This window comes from Bemisia tabaci, chromosome 5, assembly GCF_918797505.1.
Source record: "Bemisia tabaci chromosome 5, PGI_BMITA_v3".
Classification (NCBI taxonomy): Eukaryota; Metazoa; Arthropoda; class Insecta; order Hemiptera; family Aleyrodidae; genus Bemisia; species Bemisia tabaci.
In genome coordinates this window covers 21,457,275-21,475,195 of record NC_092797.1, presented here as the reverse complement: position 1 = coordinate 21,475,195, position 17,921 = coordinate 21,457,275, and the positions used below count along the sequence as shown (strand labels likewise).

General features: G+C 43.8%; 1 protein-coding gene across 3 annotated transcripts in view; it reads right to left on the bottom strand.

The window, feature by feature from the left end:
* Window positions 1-17,921, bottom strand: part of LOC109036570 (ecdysone receptor) — a 289,601-nt gene that overhangs the window by 23,295 nt on the left and 248,385 nt on the right. Inside the window, exon 1 of one of the 3 annotated variants that reach the window (XM_019050873.2) lies at window positions 9,585-10,239. The exons of the other annotated variants lie outside the window; for them this stretch is intronic. Coding sequence (XP_018906418.1) covers window positions 9,585-9,900 — 316 coding nt within the window. The 5' untranslated portion in view covers window positions 9,901-10,239. Of the gene's footprint in view, window positions 1-9,584; window positions 10,240-17,921 lie in introns of those variants that run through there. 3 annotated transcript variants of the gene reach the window in all.

Below are 17,921 nucleotides of genomic sequence, written 5' to 3'. Positions count from 1 at the left end.
TTTTCGATACCCCCCGCCCCTCCTCCCACACCGTTTCGCTTTCTTGACAAAGTCCGATCCGGTGCTCAATTTTTTTGGGAGATTTCGATTTTTGTAACGCATTCAATTACTCAGTTTTTGGTCGGAAATAAATTTTTGAAGGGATCTATTACTGTACTGCCGTTCTAAGGAAGAACGCCGTACGAACCGAAGGCGTTGCCTAAATTTCTTGGATAAAATACGAATTTATAGGGGAAATTATGAAGATTTTCCCACCTATGTTTCAGAAATTTTCATTTGCAACCAGATCTAAATTATCTGAAAATCTCAAGAGGAAATATGCACAGCTCTTCTCAAAAATGAACATTTCATGGAAGGAAATTTGGCAACTCTCGAATGTTCATACGTCGTCTTTCCTGAGCACGGCAGTATTGTACTATACTGCGGCAAAAAAAAAAAAAAAAAAAAAAAAAAAAAAAAAAAAAAAAAACATGAAATGTTCTGAGATAATTTCTCACTGTTGACCACAGGCCTTGGCGTGGCTTTTCAGATCCTGCTCGACGCAAATAAACAAAATGTAGATTCGGAATACTAGATTCATCAATTTTTATCTGTATTTCACCTCTACAAATGCAAGATATTGTCCACTTACTCAACGTTGAGGTTACAGACATTTTTCAAGATGGAGAAGCGAAATGTGCCTGATCAATCCACCGAGAACACATAAGGGAACTAAAATTTTCTGGTTCATTTTAGAAACAACGTACATGCCATCAGTTTCCCTGCGGAGATAAATACTTTTATGGATGAACCAGAAATAATGGTTCCTTATTGCGAAACATAGTCCGATTGACAGGATGTTTCAGCGACAAACCACACCTAAACTGGCGGGCAGAGTCTACTGAAGATCAGATGCCAGACATCTGGTAACTGTATCTGGAATTTGGGGGAGGGGGCTTTTTATCCTACGGGTGTGTGTTACTGCACTACAGACTCCCTAGAGGGATTATTCCTGGTTTCCTTTCGCGGGCAAAAGCGATATGTTGAATTGCACATCTGTCCTGGCAGTGAAGTGACTTTAACGAGTGGTAAGGAAGGTGTTGAATGAAGATCACCGCACCCAACGGAGGAGTGAGAGGATGCTCCCTTGTGAGATAGCTGGCATGTCCCGACTGGTTCCCATATCGAAGTCGCCTGCCTGGCGTCTCGATTTTTAGCGTCCAGTTCGTTATCCTCTTTCGCGAAGGAAGAACTGTAAACGTCTATCGTCAAAAACGAATCCCCTCTCTTGAATACTACGCTCTAATCTTCTCCGGAGAGGTAAGAATTTCTCAGATCTGACCAAATTCATCATAAAACTGATCGCAAGAATAAAGTGAGTGTTCAACGATAATGTAGAAGTTATAGAACCAAGCGAACGAGGTTCCCTCTCCTTCAATTTACAATTTATATAAATAGTAAAATAATAATAAACTAATGTGAAATACTCATGGTTTGTTACGGGTGCGAGCTCAATAACAGGATTCTTAACTGGCACATACCTGAAACAAACGGGAAAAAAGAGGATTTAGTATAAAAAATAATGCGTTCAAGGAAAATGAGAGCGGAGACAAAATAACGTAACATCAGAAAATTCGGAGGAGCATTACTCACAACGGAATTTATGGGACTCATTTCATTTTTGAAAAAAAAGGAAACAAATTCATGAAATCTCGGGAAAAAAAATCATTAAAATTAGTCATAAAATAAAAAAAAGTCGACATTTAAAGTCTGGAGCGGGGTATCACGAACATTCCGGACCCCTTACTCCCCCTTTCCTCCCCCATGAGGCCTTAATTTCCCTTCATTTTGGAAAGGGAAAGGGTATTATACAACTTCATGAAACCTCAGAGATAAGACATCAAAATTCATCATAAAATTCGAAAAAAGTCGAATTTTCAAGTCTGAATAGGGTGCCACATCCACTCACCCACCCTCCCCCCTCACCCCATAGGCCCTTCATTTCACTCTCTTCATTCTTAACATGCGTCGCAAATGATGAAAAACCGCGTCAATCCCCTCCACGAAACGGGAACGGCAGACAACGAAGACCGACTCGGAGACTTGAACGCACGGGCCCCAAAGTCGCCGAACACGGCTCGATTCCGATTGACCTCCCCATGTGCGATCACCGTTTAGCCTCCTTGTCATCCTCGCCGGAGCCCGCTGGATTTCCAGCGGGTGACGCACCGACGCCTAATGGGAACCGGCACGGGTCGACCATCCTTGAGAGTGAGAAGACGGAGCGGCGGCGGCCGGGACGCAAAAGAAGATCCGACGTCAAGAGGTGCTCCTGTTTCCTCCGAGGAAAGGGAAATTCATCCGACGAGCGAAGCTGCCCGGAGCCCGAGCCGGCGTGTTCAACTACACAATTAACGAGTACTCACCGCAAGGGTTGCCGCCGCGGACCCGTCCACGAATCTCCCGGCTCGCCGTGCTAAGGAAAAAACGCCGTAAGAACACTCGAGAGTTGCCAAATTTCCTCTCAGAAAATAGTCATTTTCAAAGAAAATTATAAATATTTCTCCTTAAAATTTTCAGGAACTTTAAATGAAATCGAGAACAAAATTATCCGGAAAATTGGAGGAAAAATCTTTACAAATTTTCCCGGAAATTCGTGATTAATTAAAGGTAATTTGGCAACGTCTGAGGGTTCATACGGCGTTTTTCCTTAGCACGGCGGTGCGGTTTTGCCGGATTTTCCATCAGATGTGGCGGCGGGGCCACCGGAGCGCGTTGGCGACCCCTCCCCCCGCCCCATCGCCATCGATCATGAGTACTCGGTTCAAGGCTGGGAGCAACCAAGCATGACTTCCATTCTCAATGTTACGGCGAAGGCTCTCCTCGTTCTCACCGTAACATGGCGCATCGCATCGCATCGCGGCCCGGCCGTGGCGTTTCGCTTCCAATCGAGGAAAATTGAAACCGACGGGAGAAAATCCGACGCTGGTTCGGAAGCTGGGCGAGTTACGTCACGAGATCCGAATCAGCGAGAGGAGGACGAAACTGGAGACAGGTGAATTGACGCTGGATCCGAAAGAGGTTTACGATTCCCCAATATTATGGCTAGAGATTTTTTGGCTCGATTCAACACATGAGCAATAGCGTAGACTGAAATTTTTCATGAAGGTGGGGGGGGGGGGGGGGAGTGTCGTGTCTACGGTCAAAAATTTCACAGGCAGGAAAAAATCTTAAAAATCTGGCGTTTTATTGAAAGTCGTTTCGTTGTGATGATATACAGCACAGCGTCATTCCCTAAATGGAAAACGTAAGAACATATCAACTTTGCAAAATTGCCATTCACACGCTGTATTTTAACTAGAGGACCGTTGTCCATTTTTGGCTGCGAACATCGATTTTTGCTCTGATAACACACTGGAAAAAAAACACATTGGATCTCGAGTCCAGACTCTTGAAAACATTGACAAGAAAAAATACTCTTGATTCAATCAGATTTAAGCTTAAATCAGAAGGAAATCCGCGGCTCAAATAAAGAGGCTTGGTTCTTGATTTAAGCAAAAATCCGATTGAATCAAGAGTATTTTTTCTTGTCGATGTTTTTAAGAGTCTGGACTCTAGATCCAATGTGTTTTTTTTTCCAGTGCACGCAAAAATCAACAAAATTTTGGACGGAAACTGCACGATCTTAATCAGGTAAAAAATAGACGTTCCAGCACATTTTGCAATCGTGGAATGAGGTTACATTCCTATGTGTCGGAAATCATGACGACATACTGATCCAAAGCTTTGATGACAACAAATTGAAAAGGATCCAATCATAAAAACCGGCTAACTCCAGGGCCAGCATCTCTGGGCTGAGGATGAAAATAAGTTGAGACTTTGAGCTTCCTCATGGAGGCAACGATGTAGCAAGTCCAGGTCTAAAACCGAAACCGACTCCGGCTGTAGTTTCGCTCGGAAACGCATGAATAAAATCATACGCTGCGAGCGCTCTGAATAACCAAGTTTTAATCGAATTAGAGTTCTAAGCCCTCGAGTCATCTAAAATAATCCGCACGAACATTCGCAGAACACTCGGACGGTCTATTTCAGGCTCATACTCCATGAGAATAATTCCAGTCGAGAGTGAAACAGAACCAGATACGCGTAGAAAAAACGCGGCTGCGGTGAAGGAAGAGGAAATGCTGGAAAATCGAGGGGCATAAAATGCGGGGGGGGGGGGGGGGAGTCACTTAGAGCTTCGAGAGACCCACACCACCGTGACGGCGAAGTGGAGGAATCACGAGAATTATTGTGCCGAGGAAGGAGGGAGGAAAGACGGCTGGATTGGGGAGGAGCAGTTGGGGGAGGGGGGGGGGGGCTAAGAGCTAGCAAAATCGAGGCGAGGGGCGAGATACGTGCCGATGAGCGAAATACCCAAGGAAGCATGAAGGTCAAAGTCGGCGTAATCACAGAGAAGGAAAAAAAAAACCTAGCCTGGCATGGCATGGCATGGGGAAGAAAGTAAAGAGAAAAACAAATAGCTCGGAGAACGTGGGGACCGCGGAGAGGGGGGGGGAGGAGAAGAGAGAAAGGGAAGGCGAGAGGAAGCGAAAGAGGAAAACGTCGAGTGAATCCGACATGACATTGCACACATTGCATGCAATGCATACGCTGCATGTGCTGCATCTCGGAGCGGGGTGGGGGGTGGGTGCGGGGGACGGGCGGGCAGGGGAGGGGCCGTGGGGCGGGGGTGCAGTCGGTGCAGTTCGTGCACTTGATGCAAGTTTTTTCACCGACTTCCATCCTCGGCACCACGGCTCTCCGGCCCTCGTGCCGGCTGTGCGGGAAAGATTCACGATCGGCATTCCCTCTTCCTTCTCCTGGTCGCGATCCTGTATAACTTGTGGAATCACTCAAAAGGCTCGCCGCCCGCTTTGTAATGCCCTGTATCCAAAGGCTCTTGACTTTATGGTTCCGATCCCTTCCTTTCCTAACTTTTGTTTTCCTCGACTCTTGAAAGCGCATCAAAGTTACCAGGAGGGAGAATTGTTAAATTCACGCACATGTGTAAAATACCAGGAAGCTATGACACTTCCGCTTGGTCATTACGCGGCCCCATACCACTAGAGGGCGCTATAACCCCCCCCCCCCCACCGTGAGGTAATTTAAATATGGCAGACTCATGTAGAAACTATCTCCCTTGGTTATTGGAAAAATAATGAAAATCGGTCTAGAGGAACGAATTGTGACGAATAATGATGAACATTGACATTGTTTAAGTGAGAAAATTCACAACTTTATCTCGTAATATAAAAAGACGTGGGTCTAATTTCTGATCCTGAGGTCCGAAGTAAACTTTAAGCTTTGTAAGAGTGCTCATCCTATTTTTTAAGCGTTGAGAATCGACTCTTCTTTGAACGCTCGCAGAAGTTTCCAACAGCCCGGCTTTTTAAGTCGCTGGTCGAGATTAAATCATACATTCTAAGAAATTTTTCACCTGGTTGTGAACCAGTTCAAATTATGGGTGAATGACACTTAGCAATGCTGATTGCCTTCAGAAATTAACTCCATCAATTTGGGGGTTCCACTTTGTAGACCAGATAATAAAAAGAAAATCTATTCTCGTTTGGTTTGGGAGTGGCTAATTCTGCTTTTACCACTCGCAAGTTTTAAGCTGACTTTTGAAGCTACAGTTTCCCGTGTGATCATAGTTAAGGATCGATGCATTAAACCAGGCACCATAAAAAAATGAAAGAAAATGAATTCTGTTGTTTCGTCCCTACCGAATAAGTTAATTGTTCATGGCAAGGTGTGATACAATTAAGCCTGGAGGTCGAATAAAACGTGGCCAAATAATAATTTCCCACCGCAAACGACCTACAATGAGCTCCTCATCCAGGGCCAGCCGGGCCGACGAACTTAATAAACTCAAAGTAGTCAAAGTCCTCAAGTTTACGGATTTCAATGTAGATGTACTGAGTAAATTGGACCGCGTTAAACAGAAAGGAACCAAGCCACATCAGCTATTGCCAAATTTAATCGGGCAATTTAATTTTTTACATGAAAACGGTTGTGCAGATTTTTGTGCAAATTTCAGTGAATTTTCTCTATAATACAAAGCAAATTCCTTAAAATTTTCAAAGGAATCTGCATGGACGTTCTCTCGTAAAAAATTGTAATTTCCCTGTTAAATTTGGCAATAGCTGATGTGGCTTGGTTCCTTTCAGTTTAACGCGGTCCAATTAGTGCTCAATCAGAAGGAAATTAGGAGGTTGCTGTCAATATTTCGGGATAATCATTCCACCCCTCTTAAAAAAGAGTTTAGTCGCTCGTGATGGGCTCTAGTTGACCTTCAAAAGAACAGGGAGCATGGGAGCAATCAAGATCCGATCATAAACCGTCTTCATTTATTTTCATTTACTGAAGTCAATTATAGTTTTATTCAATCATCAAGTTTTTGTAAGTCACCATCGATTAGGTCAAAGCTCCCCTCCAAAGTTTAATAAACACTCCGAAGCTATCAAGAGCGAAATAAAATCTTGGCCTGCACGAAATGTCTTTCGTACTTATTTCGTTTTTTCCATTTGAACAGTTTCTCAGACCATGTGCGCTTATAAACGGTGAAGAGCAATGTCATTGAGTTGGAAAAAATATGACGGCAGCCTACTTTATTCGTGAACACATCCTCCGGAATAGCATTCCCATCCTCAGGAAATGTCATTTCTGCGTTTTTCAGGCAGTGCGCAGACTAACAAGCCTTCGTAAAACTGTAATTTAATCGAAACCATTTTATTTTCCTGTCTTCATTACAGCTGCAAAGAGTGGGGAACAAAGAAGGGAAGGCAAAGTTAGGTCATCGATTTAAAATTAAATATTTAACTCAAGCACAGGCTTGTATCCAGTTTCCGAGCTGAGTTGAACATTTCATTACTCTAAGGAGCGCTAATGACGGTACTAATGGAAAAACTAAAAACAAGAGGAAAATGAGCTAGCTATCGAGCTGATTGCGGCTGTCTACCAGAAATGTCGCATCAATCCTACATCGTTGAAATAAAGAATTCGTTTACACGGATTCGATTATGGACAACCACAAATTATGGAGCGCACCTGTCATCATTTTTTATCAGCGTCCCGCTTGACTCACAGGTCGGTCATATCCATCTCGACTTGACTGCTATCGACGTCTCAATTATTGACGACAAGGTGCTCATGATGTGGAGGAAGAGGTGTGCCGAGAGAAGACAAGTCTTCACTGCACGGAACCCTGACGAAAGACGTGATTTGGATCTACTCCTGGAAATTCAGCCATCTACCGAGAGGCCACGTCTAACCAACTAATTACCGATGGGTTTACACCCAAAACGTACTAAATCTACAATATAATATCGTAAAGTACAATAGTCGCAATAGAAAAACTCGTAAATATCTGGTTGAAATTAATTAGGCTACATTTTGCAATGAGGAACTACTCTTCCTGGCTCACCCACAAAAGCACTTATCTACTTCGGAAAACTAATGGCTCGCATGTTGTCCCTAAAATTAACCAGAAATAGCAGTTCAATTAGACTGTAACACTTTGTTTGATAGGAGGTACACTACTGTATCTGGCTTATTAGGGACACATGCTGCGTCATTCGGTTTCCTATGGATACAGCTGTTTTCATAAAAGAGTCAGAAATTAAATAGTTACTTATTGCCAAATTCGGTCCAATTAATTTGTACAAATTCGCACGGCAACATTTTCGTCTTTTTTTCTTTAGGTTTATGATTAATTTTGTGGCAGCAATCCACCAAAACGATTGCAAAAATGCAATCACAGTACTCGAGGCCTTGTCCACACGAGCGAAATTTGGACGAACGAGTTCCTCGAACTTTGGGTTCCAGGAACAAGTTCACCCTAAGTTCCTCGAACCCCGCTCGTGCGGACAAGGCCTTCATTAGGTTTGGGGCAGTGAAGGAGCGTTTGAAATTGATAAACGACTTAAAGTATACGTATCATCAAGTGGATGAATGATGTGATAAGAAAATTGTTCCAATTTTTGGAGACAAGGGTCCGTAACAAGCACAGGAACGGGGGGAAATCTGCTGCGTGCTCAGCTTCATACAAGGTACTTTCATCAACAGTAAATTCTTGAATATTTAGCCACTTCAACTGATTTGTAGTTAAGTTATGTATCATCTCTTAAAAAACAGTAGCAACACTTCTTGAGGGGTCTTGGGCGTATTTAGAAAATCCTTAAAAATTCCAAAATGTTCCTTTCTAGCAACACCTGCAAATCTGCAGGTCCGATTAGAAATCGAGCTATTACGTCGTTCCGCACCTCACTGATGGCTGGAGTTAGTTATTGTCGATCCAAACGGTCACATTCCTGATTTTACGACCTTAGTGGTTGGTGACCCCCCTTGATCTTGGCTCGCAGCATCCCTTACCATTGTCATCCCCCCCCCCCCCCGGTCAGTTGGAACAACGACTACCTATGCTCATCCGCAGGTTACAATTTACATCCATCAGTTCATAGGTGCTCTGCGTGGTTCTTTTGACTTTTCACACAGGTGGCAACAGGTTGAGGAGTAGTGATCAAAATCGTTTTGTGGTGCGAGAGGGTGGATATGATCCTCGTAACTACCTGACACTTCACCACCATTTATTCTTTATCTGAGCGAGAAATCCGACTGCGACCTTTGGGGCCCTTGGAGTCTCAAAGACAGATTTAAAAATTCCCTAAAACTGGAATTTGGGGTGTCATGTGGCCCTTAAATTCTAGTATTTGGAGCCCAAATACAGCAGATACCAGTATTCCAGTATTTGTAGTTTTGTAGCTCAATGACGATTGGGAACCGAGAGCCTATTACTGAAATTTCGGTAACTTATGAAATCAGCGTTTGCGGGCCCTGGGTAAGACAATGCCCATGGACTCTTCAGCTCTGAACGAAAAAAGTAGAAGCCTCGAATGCAAATGTTATGGTGGGTCCCTGAGAGCAAGTTTCTCGAGGACCCCTGAAGTATTTCCAGATTTGAAAAGGCTTTGAGACGGGTTTTCGGGAGTCATGATATCATACCCGTAAACGAACCTTCAGTTTTTTGGTAGTCGTGAACCGTCTTCAATTTAGAGAGTATGCGACCCGCAAATGTGCAAGCTCCTGGTAGCCGCCAGCATCCGCGGCCGCTATGCGCTAATCCAATACTTCCTAGACTTCGTCCCATACAAACTTGTGTAAAAATTCACAACCAGATGTACTAACACACTCTCAGATGAATTCCGAATCTTCAGGTATGGTCAGTCTAGGAGGTATTCACTGGTAAAAAAACACATTGGATCTAGAGCAGTCCAGACTCTTAAAAGCATCGACAAGAAAAAGTACTCTTGGTTCAATCAGAATCTAGCTTAAATCAAGAGCCAAGCCTCTTAATTTAAGCGGATTTCGTTTTGATTTAAGCAAAAATCCGATTGAATCAAGAGTACTTTTTCTTGTCGATGTTTTCAAGAGTCTGGACTCTAGATCCAATGTGTTTTTTTTCCAGTGTTGGCTAATCCGACGCTGTTGGGGTGGCAAAAGACGACTTCAGGACTTCCGCAGTGTTGTAGTCTATTAAACAAGTTAGGGGTTGAAAAGAAATTAACCTGAGATAGAGCTGGTGTCGGAGAGCGAGTGATGTAATCTCTGAGGAACAAGATGCGGGAATCGGGCGCCGTTCTGGGCGTTGAGGTCCAGATCCCAGAACTCCAAGTCCACATCACCGATATCCGAATATCCAAGGGAATGCGCCGGGCTAATAAGCGACGGCACCGGGACCGAAGCGTTGATAACAACCTGATTGGGGGAGGTCGACGACGAGGTCACCTCCGAGGAGCTCTCCTCCAAAATCCCATGCCCGGAATGGGCCTTCTGCAACACTAACACACCCGCGGAGGGTCTCCCCCAGATGCTAGCACTCATGTTAACACACAAACACACACGCGGGGTCAAAGCACACTCATCGCGCGGTCAGTTTGACGTAGAGCAACAAGACCAGGAATATGAACGTGCAGACGATCAAACAGAATAGCACGTATAATATTTTGACGTAGGTGTATCTCGTCATGAACACATAGCTCCGCGGTTTCGGCGCGACGTAGTCGGGCATCGATACACCGGAGACGCACTCACCCCGGAGGGCACTGACATCACTGCGACGAGGGCGAAAGGCGAAAGGGGCGATGCAGGCAACACGCGCGGCGCACGGACGGACGTAGAACCGGTCCGACTGATCGCTGAGCACTGAGACTGATTCCGCCGCCGCGAGCCGGCCGGGGACCATCGCAAGTAAAAGTCACTCCCCTCCGCTCCGGGTTCTGCACTCGCTCATCGGAGGATTCACGGCCGCGGCGGCGCGGCAACACCGCGCCCGGCTCGGAGACTTCAATGCTCGGATAGAAAGAAATGAACATGCTGTGCGGTGAATAGTGCTGCTGCGCAACATGAGGTTGATGCTCGCTGCACCGAGTTTCGGCCCCCGAGGAGCAGTTCTCAATCGTGCTGAGGAAAAACGACTTATCGAAATTCAGACGTTGCCAAATTTTCCCCCAATAGATCCTTCATTTTCGTGAAAAATCATACATTTTTAAACTTGAAATTTTCAGATATTTTTGATCAACCAACGAAGAAAACTCTTTAAAAAACTAGAGAGGATACTTCCACGAGTTTTCTTTCAAATTCATCTTTAATCTGAGGAACACTGGAAAAAAAAAACACATTGGATCTAGAGTCCAGACTCTTTAAAACATCGACAAGAAAAAATACTCTTGATTCAATCAGATTTAAGCTTAAATCAAGAACCAAGCCTCTTAATTTGAGCGGATTTCCTTTTGATTTAAGCTTAAATCTGATTGAATCAAGAGTCCTTTTTCTTGTCAATGTTTTCAAGAGTCTGGACTCTAGATCCAATGTTTTTTTTCCAGTGAAATTTGTCAACATCTGAGGGCACGTACGGCGTTCTTCCTTAGCACGGCAGTTCTGACGTCAAGAGGAGGGATTTTTTTGTTTTGTTCGGCCGGCGCGGCGTCAAGATGCAGAAGACAAAAAATCGGCCCCCGACGATACCTCTTAATTGCTTTTAGTGACTAGATTAAGCCCGTTCTCCACTTTCAAAATGGACACTTAAAATGGATCGATAAGCGCGAGGCGGTTGCGCAACATTGCAGCTCGAAAAAGAAGGGTGCCTCTTTTGTTTGGTCACTAATCACTAATCGAATCGAAGAAAAGTCACTTCTATCGGCTGCGACGTTGATATCCTGCATCTATCGATTCATATCGCACTTTTTATGAGCTTCAATATCGAGCGTAGAGACACAGGACTTTAGATATCATCAATAATTGGATACACCGTCAAAATATAGCGGATTAAGACCGAATTTCATTTGAGCAAATGGACGGATTTTTTCCAAATCAGCCTTACTACTTGCATTAGACGTTGCATAATTTCTTTCTTTTTTTTGGTCAGATTAAGACATATCCGATCCTCCAATTTCATCAGTCCATTCTTATGATATAAAATCAGTTCATAAAAAGATTCAAGGCGTACAATTCGTCGTCTCCGGCACGAAGGAACGTAACTCCACTCCAAGGTCGCCAAATTGACTCAAACAATTAACTTATGATACATAAATGTACGTAAGCAATTTTTATCCAAAATATCTCTGTTTTTTGCTTGGGATCTAGAGAAAAATCAGGGAAATTTTCAGTCAGAAATGCCCAAGATTCTCTTGATTAATAGGCAATTTGCGAGGGGAAATTTGGCAACATTGGAATGGAGTTACGTTCTTTCGTTCGGGAGACGACGAATTGCTCCTATTTCAATGAAACAAAATAAAAAAAATGAGTGGAAATTAGGTAGCATGGTAAGGCTGTCGGCCTGATTTCGGTGAATCCCTCGGAATGAAAATCGGAAATTCAGATTGCTAAGATTGTGCAATTAAACTACGTTTTGCAAAACGGAGTTATCATTTCTGGTTATTCATTTCAGAAACAATACATGTGAAATTACAGCTTCCAGACACAAATAGGAACGAAGGAGCGTAACTGCAAAAGAAGTTTCAAAATTTAAAAAGAAAAAGAAGAGCAATGTTTCAAAAACATGAGACTGCGCGATTTCTGCCCAACTTCTGCTGATTTCTGCATGTCATCGGAAGCAAAATCAGTTTAATTTTCAAGTGAAAATTCTCAACAGTTTTCGGATGAAATTATAATTTGAGAGTGTAAAATTTCGCAATTTCAGCTTGTAGTCTCGTTCCTCCATCTGGGGAACGACGAATTTAAACGGAGATTAAGGAACGGGGTAATTTTTCAATGTGATGAGATTCCAGTCGTTTTAAAATGAGACTTTGAAAGCATAGCTTTGGTAAGTTCAGAGGTGATTCAAATTAAAATACTTAAAAATTGTAAAGCACGAGTAACTTTCGATTCGGCATGTATAGTGGACTGGATTGTGAGACTGAAAAATCTTGTGCATGGTATAGCGCATGTATCATCGCTCCTCTGACGTAAGGGCGTATGGCTTTTTTTTCGTGAACCCTATTTTACACATGAATCCATGCTTTCTAGGGCTCATGTGGAAATCGAGATACGCCCTCACGTCAGGAGGACCACGATATGTGAATCAAAAGACTCGGATATTCTGTCGTGCTAAGGAAGAACGCCGTGTGAACATTCAAGAGTTGCCAAACTTCCCTCGATAAAAAGTTTATTTTTTTTAGAAAAGTTACGAATATTTTTCCTTGAAATTTTCAGAGGGTTTAGATCAAATTACAAACAAAATTACCTGAGAAATTGGTAGACAAATTTTTAAAAATTTTCCTGAAAAATAGCAATCTACCAAAGGAAATTTGGCAACGCCTAGAGGCTCATACGGCGTTTTTCCTCAGCACGGCAGTATTACTCTCCACCCTCGACTTGGACCAGAGACGACTTCACGACACCTCTCCGAACGATAATGAGCATACTTTCATCCGACAGCCAGCTTTTGTGAGGCGCGCTAGCCTTTAGGAACCGAGGGCATAATTTACACACTTTTTATCCCCTTCCCAGCCCGACCATTTTTTCCTGACGTCCCTAAAAAAAGGCCTCCGCCGGGGTACCTGCCGCAGCTCATTATACAAGTTTCGACTGAGATAATCTGAATCAGGTGGATGTGGACTACAGAAAAGGGTTGATCTACCTGACACCGTTTCAGCCCCCTCCCTCCTCCCCAGCGCTGCACCTGCTTAGTCGCTAAGACCCTTTTAATATTTATCCAGTCAAGGGGTCTCCGTTGCCACTTCCACCGGGTTATTCGACGAATCAACGTTTAAACGGCTATCGATAGAGATGTTGAGGCTACGAGCTGACGGACCTGCCTTCGAGTAGCCAGCGACTCACCTCATCAACTATCTGTTCGTGGGATTCGAGTAAAAAAATCTGAATACCTGCCATTAGCCGAGGATCTGGAAGACCAGGTCGAGTCATCGATTCGGCTTTAATCAGACGTCTGAGCTTACCGCTATCGTCTTCACGTCCCTTTTTTCTCCCCCCTCTCGCCAGAAAGTGACTTTAAACCTCTTTATCGAACTGCATCTCAGCGTCGGGGGGATGAAGGATGTGTTCGTTTCTCGATCGTGTCTAAATATAGATTCGGGGCTATTTAAATAACTGAACTGGACGTTTCCGTCGAATTGGTTGAGTGACGATTATTCATCGGATCGGGCAAAGGAAATTGGGACAATCTCGAAAATGATTAACGCCGCTCCAGCGATTAGTGCTAGAACTAAACCGCCTGGTATACCTCCAAACTGGTGTCGCATTCATGTTTACTAGGGTTTTGGGAATAAAATGACGTGAAGTTTCAGCCTCTTTCACCCCTCTCACTCTTTTTTAGAGATGTTTGTTTGGCAATCATAGATCCCCACCTATCTTTAAGCGCCTTTACCAGTACTTGCCTGCCAGTACCTGTACCTACCCCACCTACATCATTAATAGACGGCCCTTGAGAAATGGCGAAAAAACATGACCCCCCCGATCGAACTATTCGAAGCTCGGCCACTTAAGTTACTCTCGCTAGCAACTGGAGGAATGTGAATTTTGCTATGTATCTATATGTACATCTATTATTTTGTTATGCGTTTGACAAAATATTCTAGAGATGTTTTCAAATCATTTGACACTTTAAAAATTCTAACTCCGAAGCGTAAAGTATTTCACCCTCCCCATTCAATTTGTACCCTAATAAACCTGCTGCCTGATTTTTTCAATCAATGCATTACTTTTTTGAGCATGGTAATGAGTATCAATGGCTCGCATGTTGGATGCCGGGAGGGAGGGAGGTCCTTCTAGGGATTGTCCCAACATCCCATGATTAATTTCATTGGGAAAATCAAATTAATTTTTTATCGAGAAAGCTGTTTCCTTAATCAAAAGTTCATGTTCTTTAAACGAAATTTCGACGAGCCTTGCTAAATTTCCCTTCAACTTAAAGGGGTAATCGACTCGAATATCTGTCAAACTAACGAGTCTTCGCGTGAATGACCAAGCTCTTCTTCTATGCTAAATCAGCGGGAAATGTATCTTTCCTCAGCCGAGAGGAGCTGAGTTTTGACCTCCGAAGAGCGGTGACAATTGCTTCGGATGTAGAACAGCCGCCGTTTCAATGACTGTTGAAATCCAAACTCACCGGAAAATTGGCTCAGATGACGCAATGGAACAAAAATTGATGACAACGTAAACAACTGGCGGGTAAAACATGGCACGATCATCTATGCACGCAGAAAGACAGCTCAGCCAATTTTCCGCGATCGAGTGCAGCAGTGCAGCATGCAGCTCAGCAGTAGCATCACGAGACCAGGCCCTTGAAAAACAATTTTTCGTCATTTTTAACCTTGTGAGCGCTTCTGCTTCGACCACTGTCAGATCATTGTCATTGCCTCTGTCAAATCAATCCGACAGAATCCAACAAATCTATACTCTATCTTGGTGTTATCCACTGTAATAACTCGTAATTCGCAGACAGTGATGACACATGAACTTAGATATTACCGGTGGCGAATAAAGTATGCGGCTTCAACAATTACAATAATCTGCATCGTTTCAGTACATACAAGGGCGGAACTAGGAACTTTCCGTACGGGGAGCAGGGCACTTCATGAAAGGGGGAGGGGGTCTGGGGAATCACTAGAGGACATTCCGATGAGGAGGATTTAAGGAACTCCCCAGCTCTAAAGACGGTTTGGGGGATTTCCTTGCAATCTTCAAAAGGGGATCCGGGGGGCAACCCCCGGAAATTTTGAAAAACTGAGTAGTCTCAACAGCAATTTTGAGCAGTACCCATCGAAAAGGTTGATCCAATTACAATTTCAATGATGGTAGATATGTCAGGGACTTTCTCAACGAAATTTATCACATTTCTTTGGAGATATCGTGCAGATTTCTGAGGGGGCAGTACCCTCCCCCCCCCCCCTTTCCGCCCAAACCTTCGTAGGTCTGCAAGAAAGGAAAATCAGGTTCTAACTTCAAAAAATCGACTAACTTCGAGTGCCCTCCTCGTTGTTTCAATGAGCTTATGTTTTCTTTTTCCAACAGAAATATTACAATCATATTTCAAACCCGCATATAACATACCCGCATACAACAATGTTGTATGCACAACATACGACAACCTTCCCTCTCAAAGAGTTTTCTCCTCCTCCATTCGTACTTTTCTACTTACTTCTTCCTCCTCCTCCTCATCCATCCCGTATAGAAAATGCTCCTCACAAAAATTAACAGAAGAGCAAGGCTAATAGTTTCTTGTTCAGACCAGAGGAGCGAAGAGCAAACGAAAAAAAATAAACACAGCCTAGCCCCTACTCGATCTGCAAAGAAAGAAAATGAGACAGGAGAGGGAAGATAAGGGGGAGACAAAGAGTGTCAGAAGTATTTTGAACTAACAGTATTGGGTAATCTGATCGCACTGATCACCTGTTGCTTATTATTTACCCACATTCTTTCCTTCGCTACAGCCCTATTCCGACTCAAAAAAGTCTAATCTGCGCCCCCTCCTCTTCTTGTGGTCTCGTGATCCGTCCAACTTCGAGTTAAATCTTCTACACCTCAGTTATGATCCAGAAAACAATATCTATGGACTACCCTTTATTTCATGCTCAATGTCGATCGTGGATAGCTAAATTACTAATAAAAAACAAAAGAAAAACGGGTAACCAAGGCTAGAAAAAAACAAAAAAACATGAGTCCTAGGACGTTTCAGGGTGGTTTCAACCCCCTTCTCCACCAGGAACCATTGTTTTCACGATTATAATAAAACACGAGAAAAGAGACACATTGCTTCCTGGTCGAGGAGGGGGTTGAGACCGCCATAAGACGTCCTAGATTTTATGTTTTGTCGTTTTTAGCCTTGTTTATCCGTTTTTCTTGTGTTTTCTAGTTAAAATAGTCGGACTGTTTCCGTGTATTGTTGTTGCTTAACTACTACTATAGGAACTAGTCGATTAGTGATGGGTTGCGCTCGATCGAAACCTAGCAAACCGCCCGACACGCCAAACGCGAAGACGGAAGGAGGGCATCCACCGCGAGTGTGTTTACCTACACGACGCTGCTCGAAAAGTTTCGGTGCGATAAAGCCAAAACCCAAACGAAGACGGTAGAAACAACAGAAAGAAATGGGAGTGCGTGTATTTTTTCAAGGTGACGCTCTTCAACGCCGGGGGGGGGGGGGGGGGTGCGAGACCTTGGCGGCCATTCGAGCGAGACGTCATAAAATTTCCAGAAAGTTTCCCTAGATACCCGCTCGGGGGGCGCCCGGGGGGGGGGGGGGGGGGGTGCGCGCGGCATCGCGGGGGCCTCGGGGATCACCGTCGAGAGAATTTCATCAACGGAGGATGCAATAAATTGAATTCTGCCGCGTCTTCACGGTGGCTTCAGTCAGCCTCGGCCACAGAATATTGAATCGGAACGAACCTTATTGAAGGTTGCGGCGAGAGGGGGGATTAGGGGGAGGGGGACACCGCGAAGGAAGGGGAAAGAAAAGAACGAACCGAGGGAGCAGCAACAGGTATTGAATGCGGCTCACCGCAACAAGTGGCGCTGAAAATACTATAGCAAATAGCGACAATCATGAACCAGAACCTCTCGACAAACAGCCAGGATCATTGTTCTAACTTCATCAGGCGTTTTGAGCCTAAAAATCAGGTTTTGGCGCTTGGAGCTCGCCAGGGACCCAGGGTGTCTGCTAAAACAGGCTGCCCGAAGATCAGTACTTTACAGTACTTTTTTAGCACATACCCAAGGAATTCAGAACCTCTTTATCGGAAAAATTCTGTACTTTTTCAGTACCTCCAATTAACGGAATTCGAAAAATGTCAAACATGTGAATTTCTCGCTCAAATTGCGACCAAAATGACAAAAAATGAAAAAAATCCGGATCTTCTTGCGAAATTTCCGCGCTTTTTCAGTTCCTCCGGACCGCCCTTAAAAAATCAGTACTATTTCCGGACTTGTAGACACCCTAGACTCGCTCACCGTTTCTTGGGATAAAATTTGAGGCTTTTTAATGTCACCACGCATTGACGGTGGCATCTGAAAGCATGAAGTACACTGATGAATAGAGGTGATTTGGAGCCAATCAGAGATCGATCTTCATCCCACGCTCGATGATAGAGATAGAAAGATAAGAGGCGCTGTACCAACCGTGGCGCCTGATACAACTGGTGCAAAGTTGATTTCTGTTCCTCCTTACAAACTTCCTCCTTTCATGATCTGAATTTTTAGGGCTCTTACAGAATTAGGCTCCCCTGTTAGAATACATGGAAATTGGAAAGGTCATAGCACTAGGCGAGATAGCTTTGATTGCATTTTTTTTTAAAAAAAAAATAATAGATTTCTAATGAGCTTTTTTTTACCTTCTAGTGACAGCAGAAATCACAACACAACACATTTTGAAAGTTATCCTTACCTGG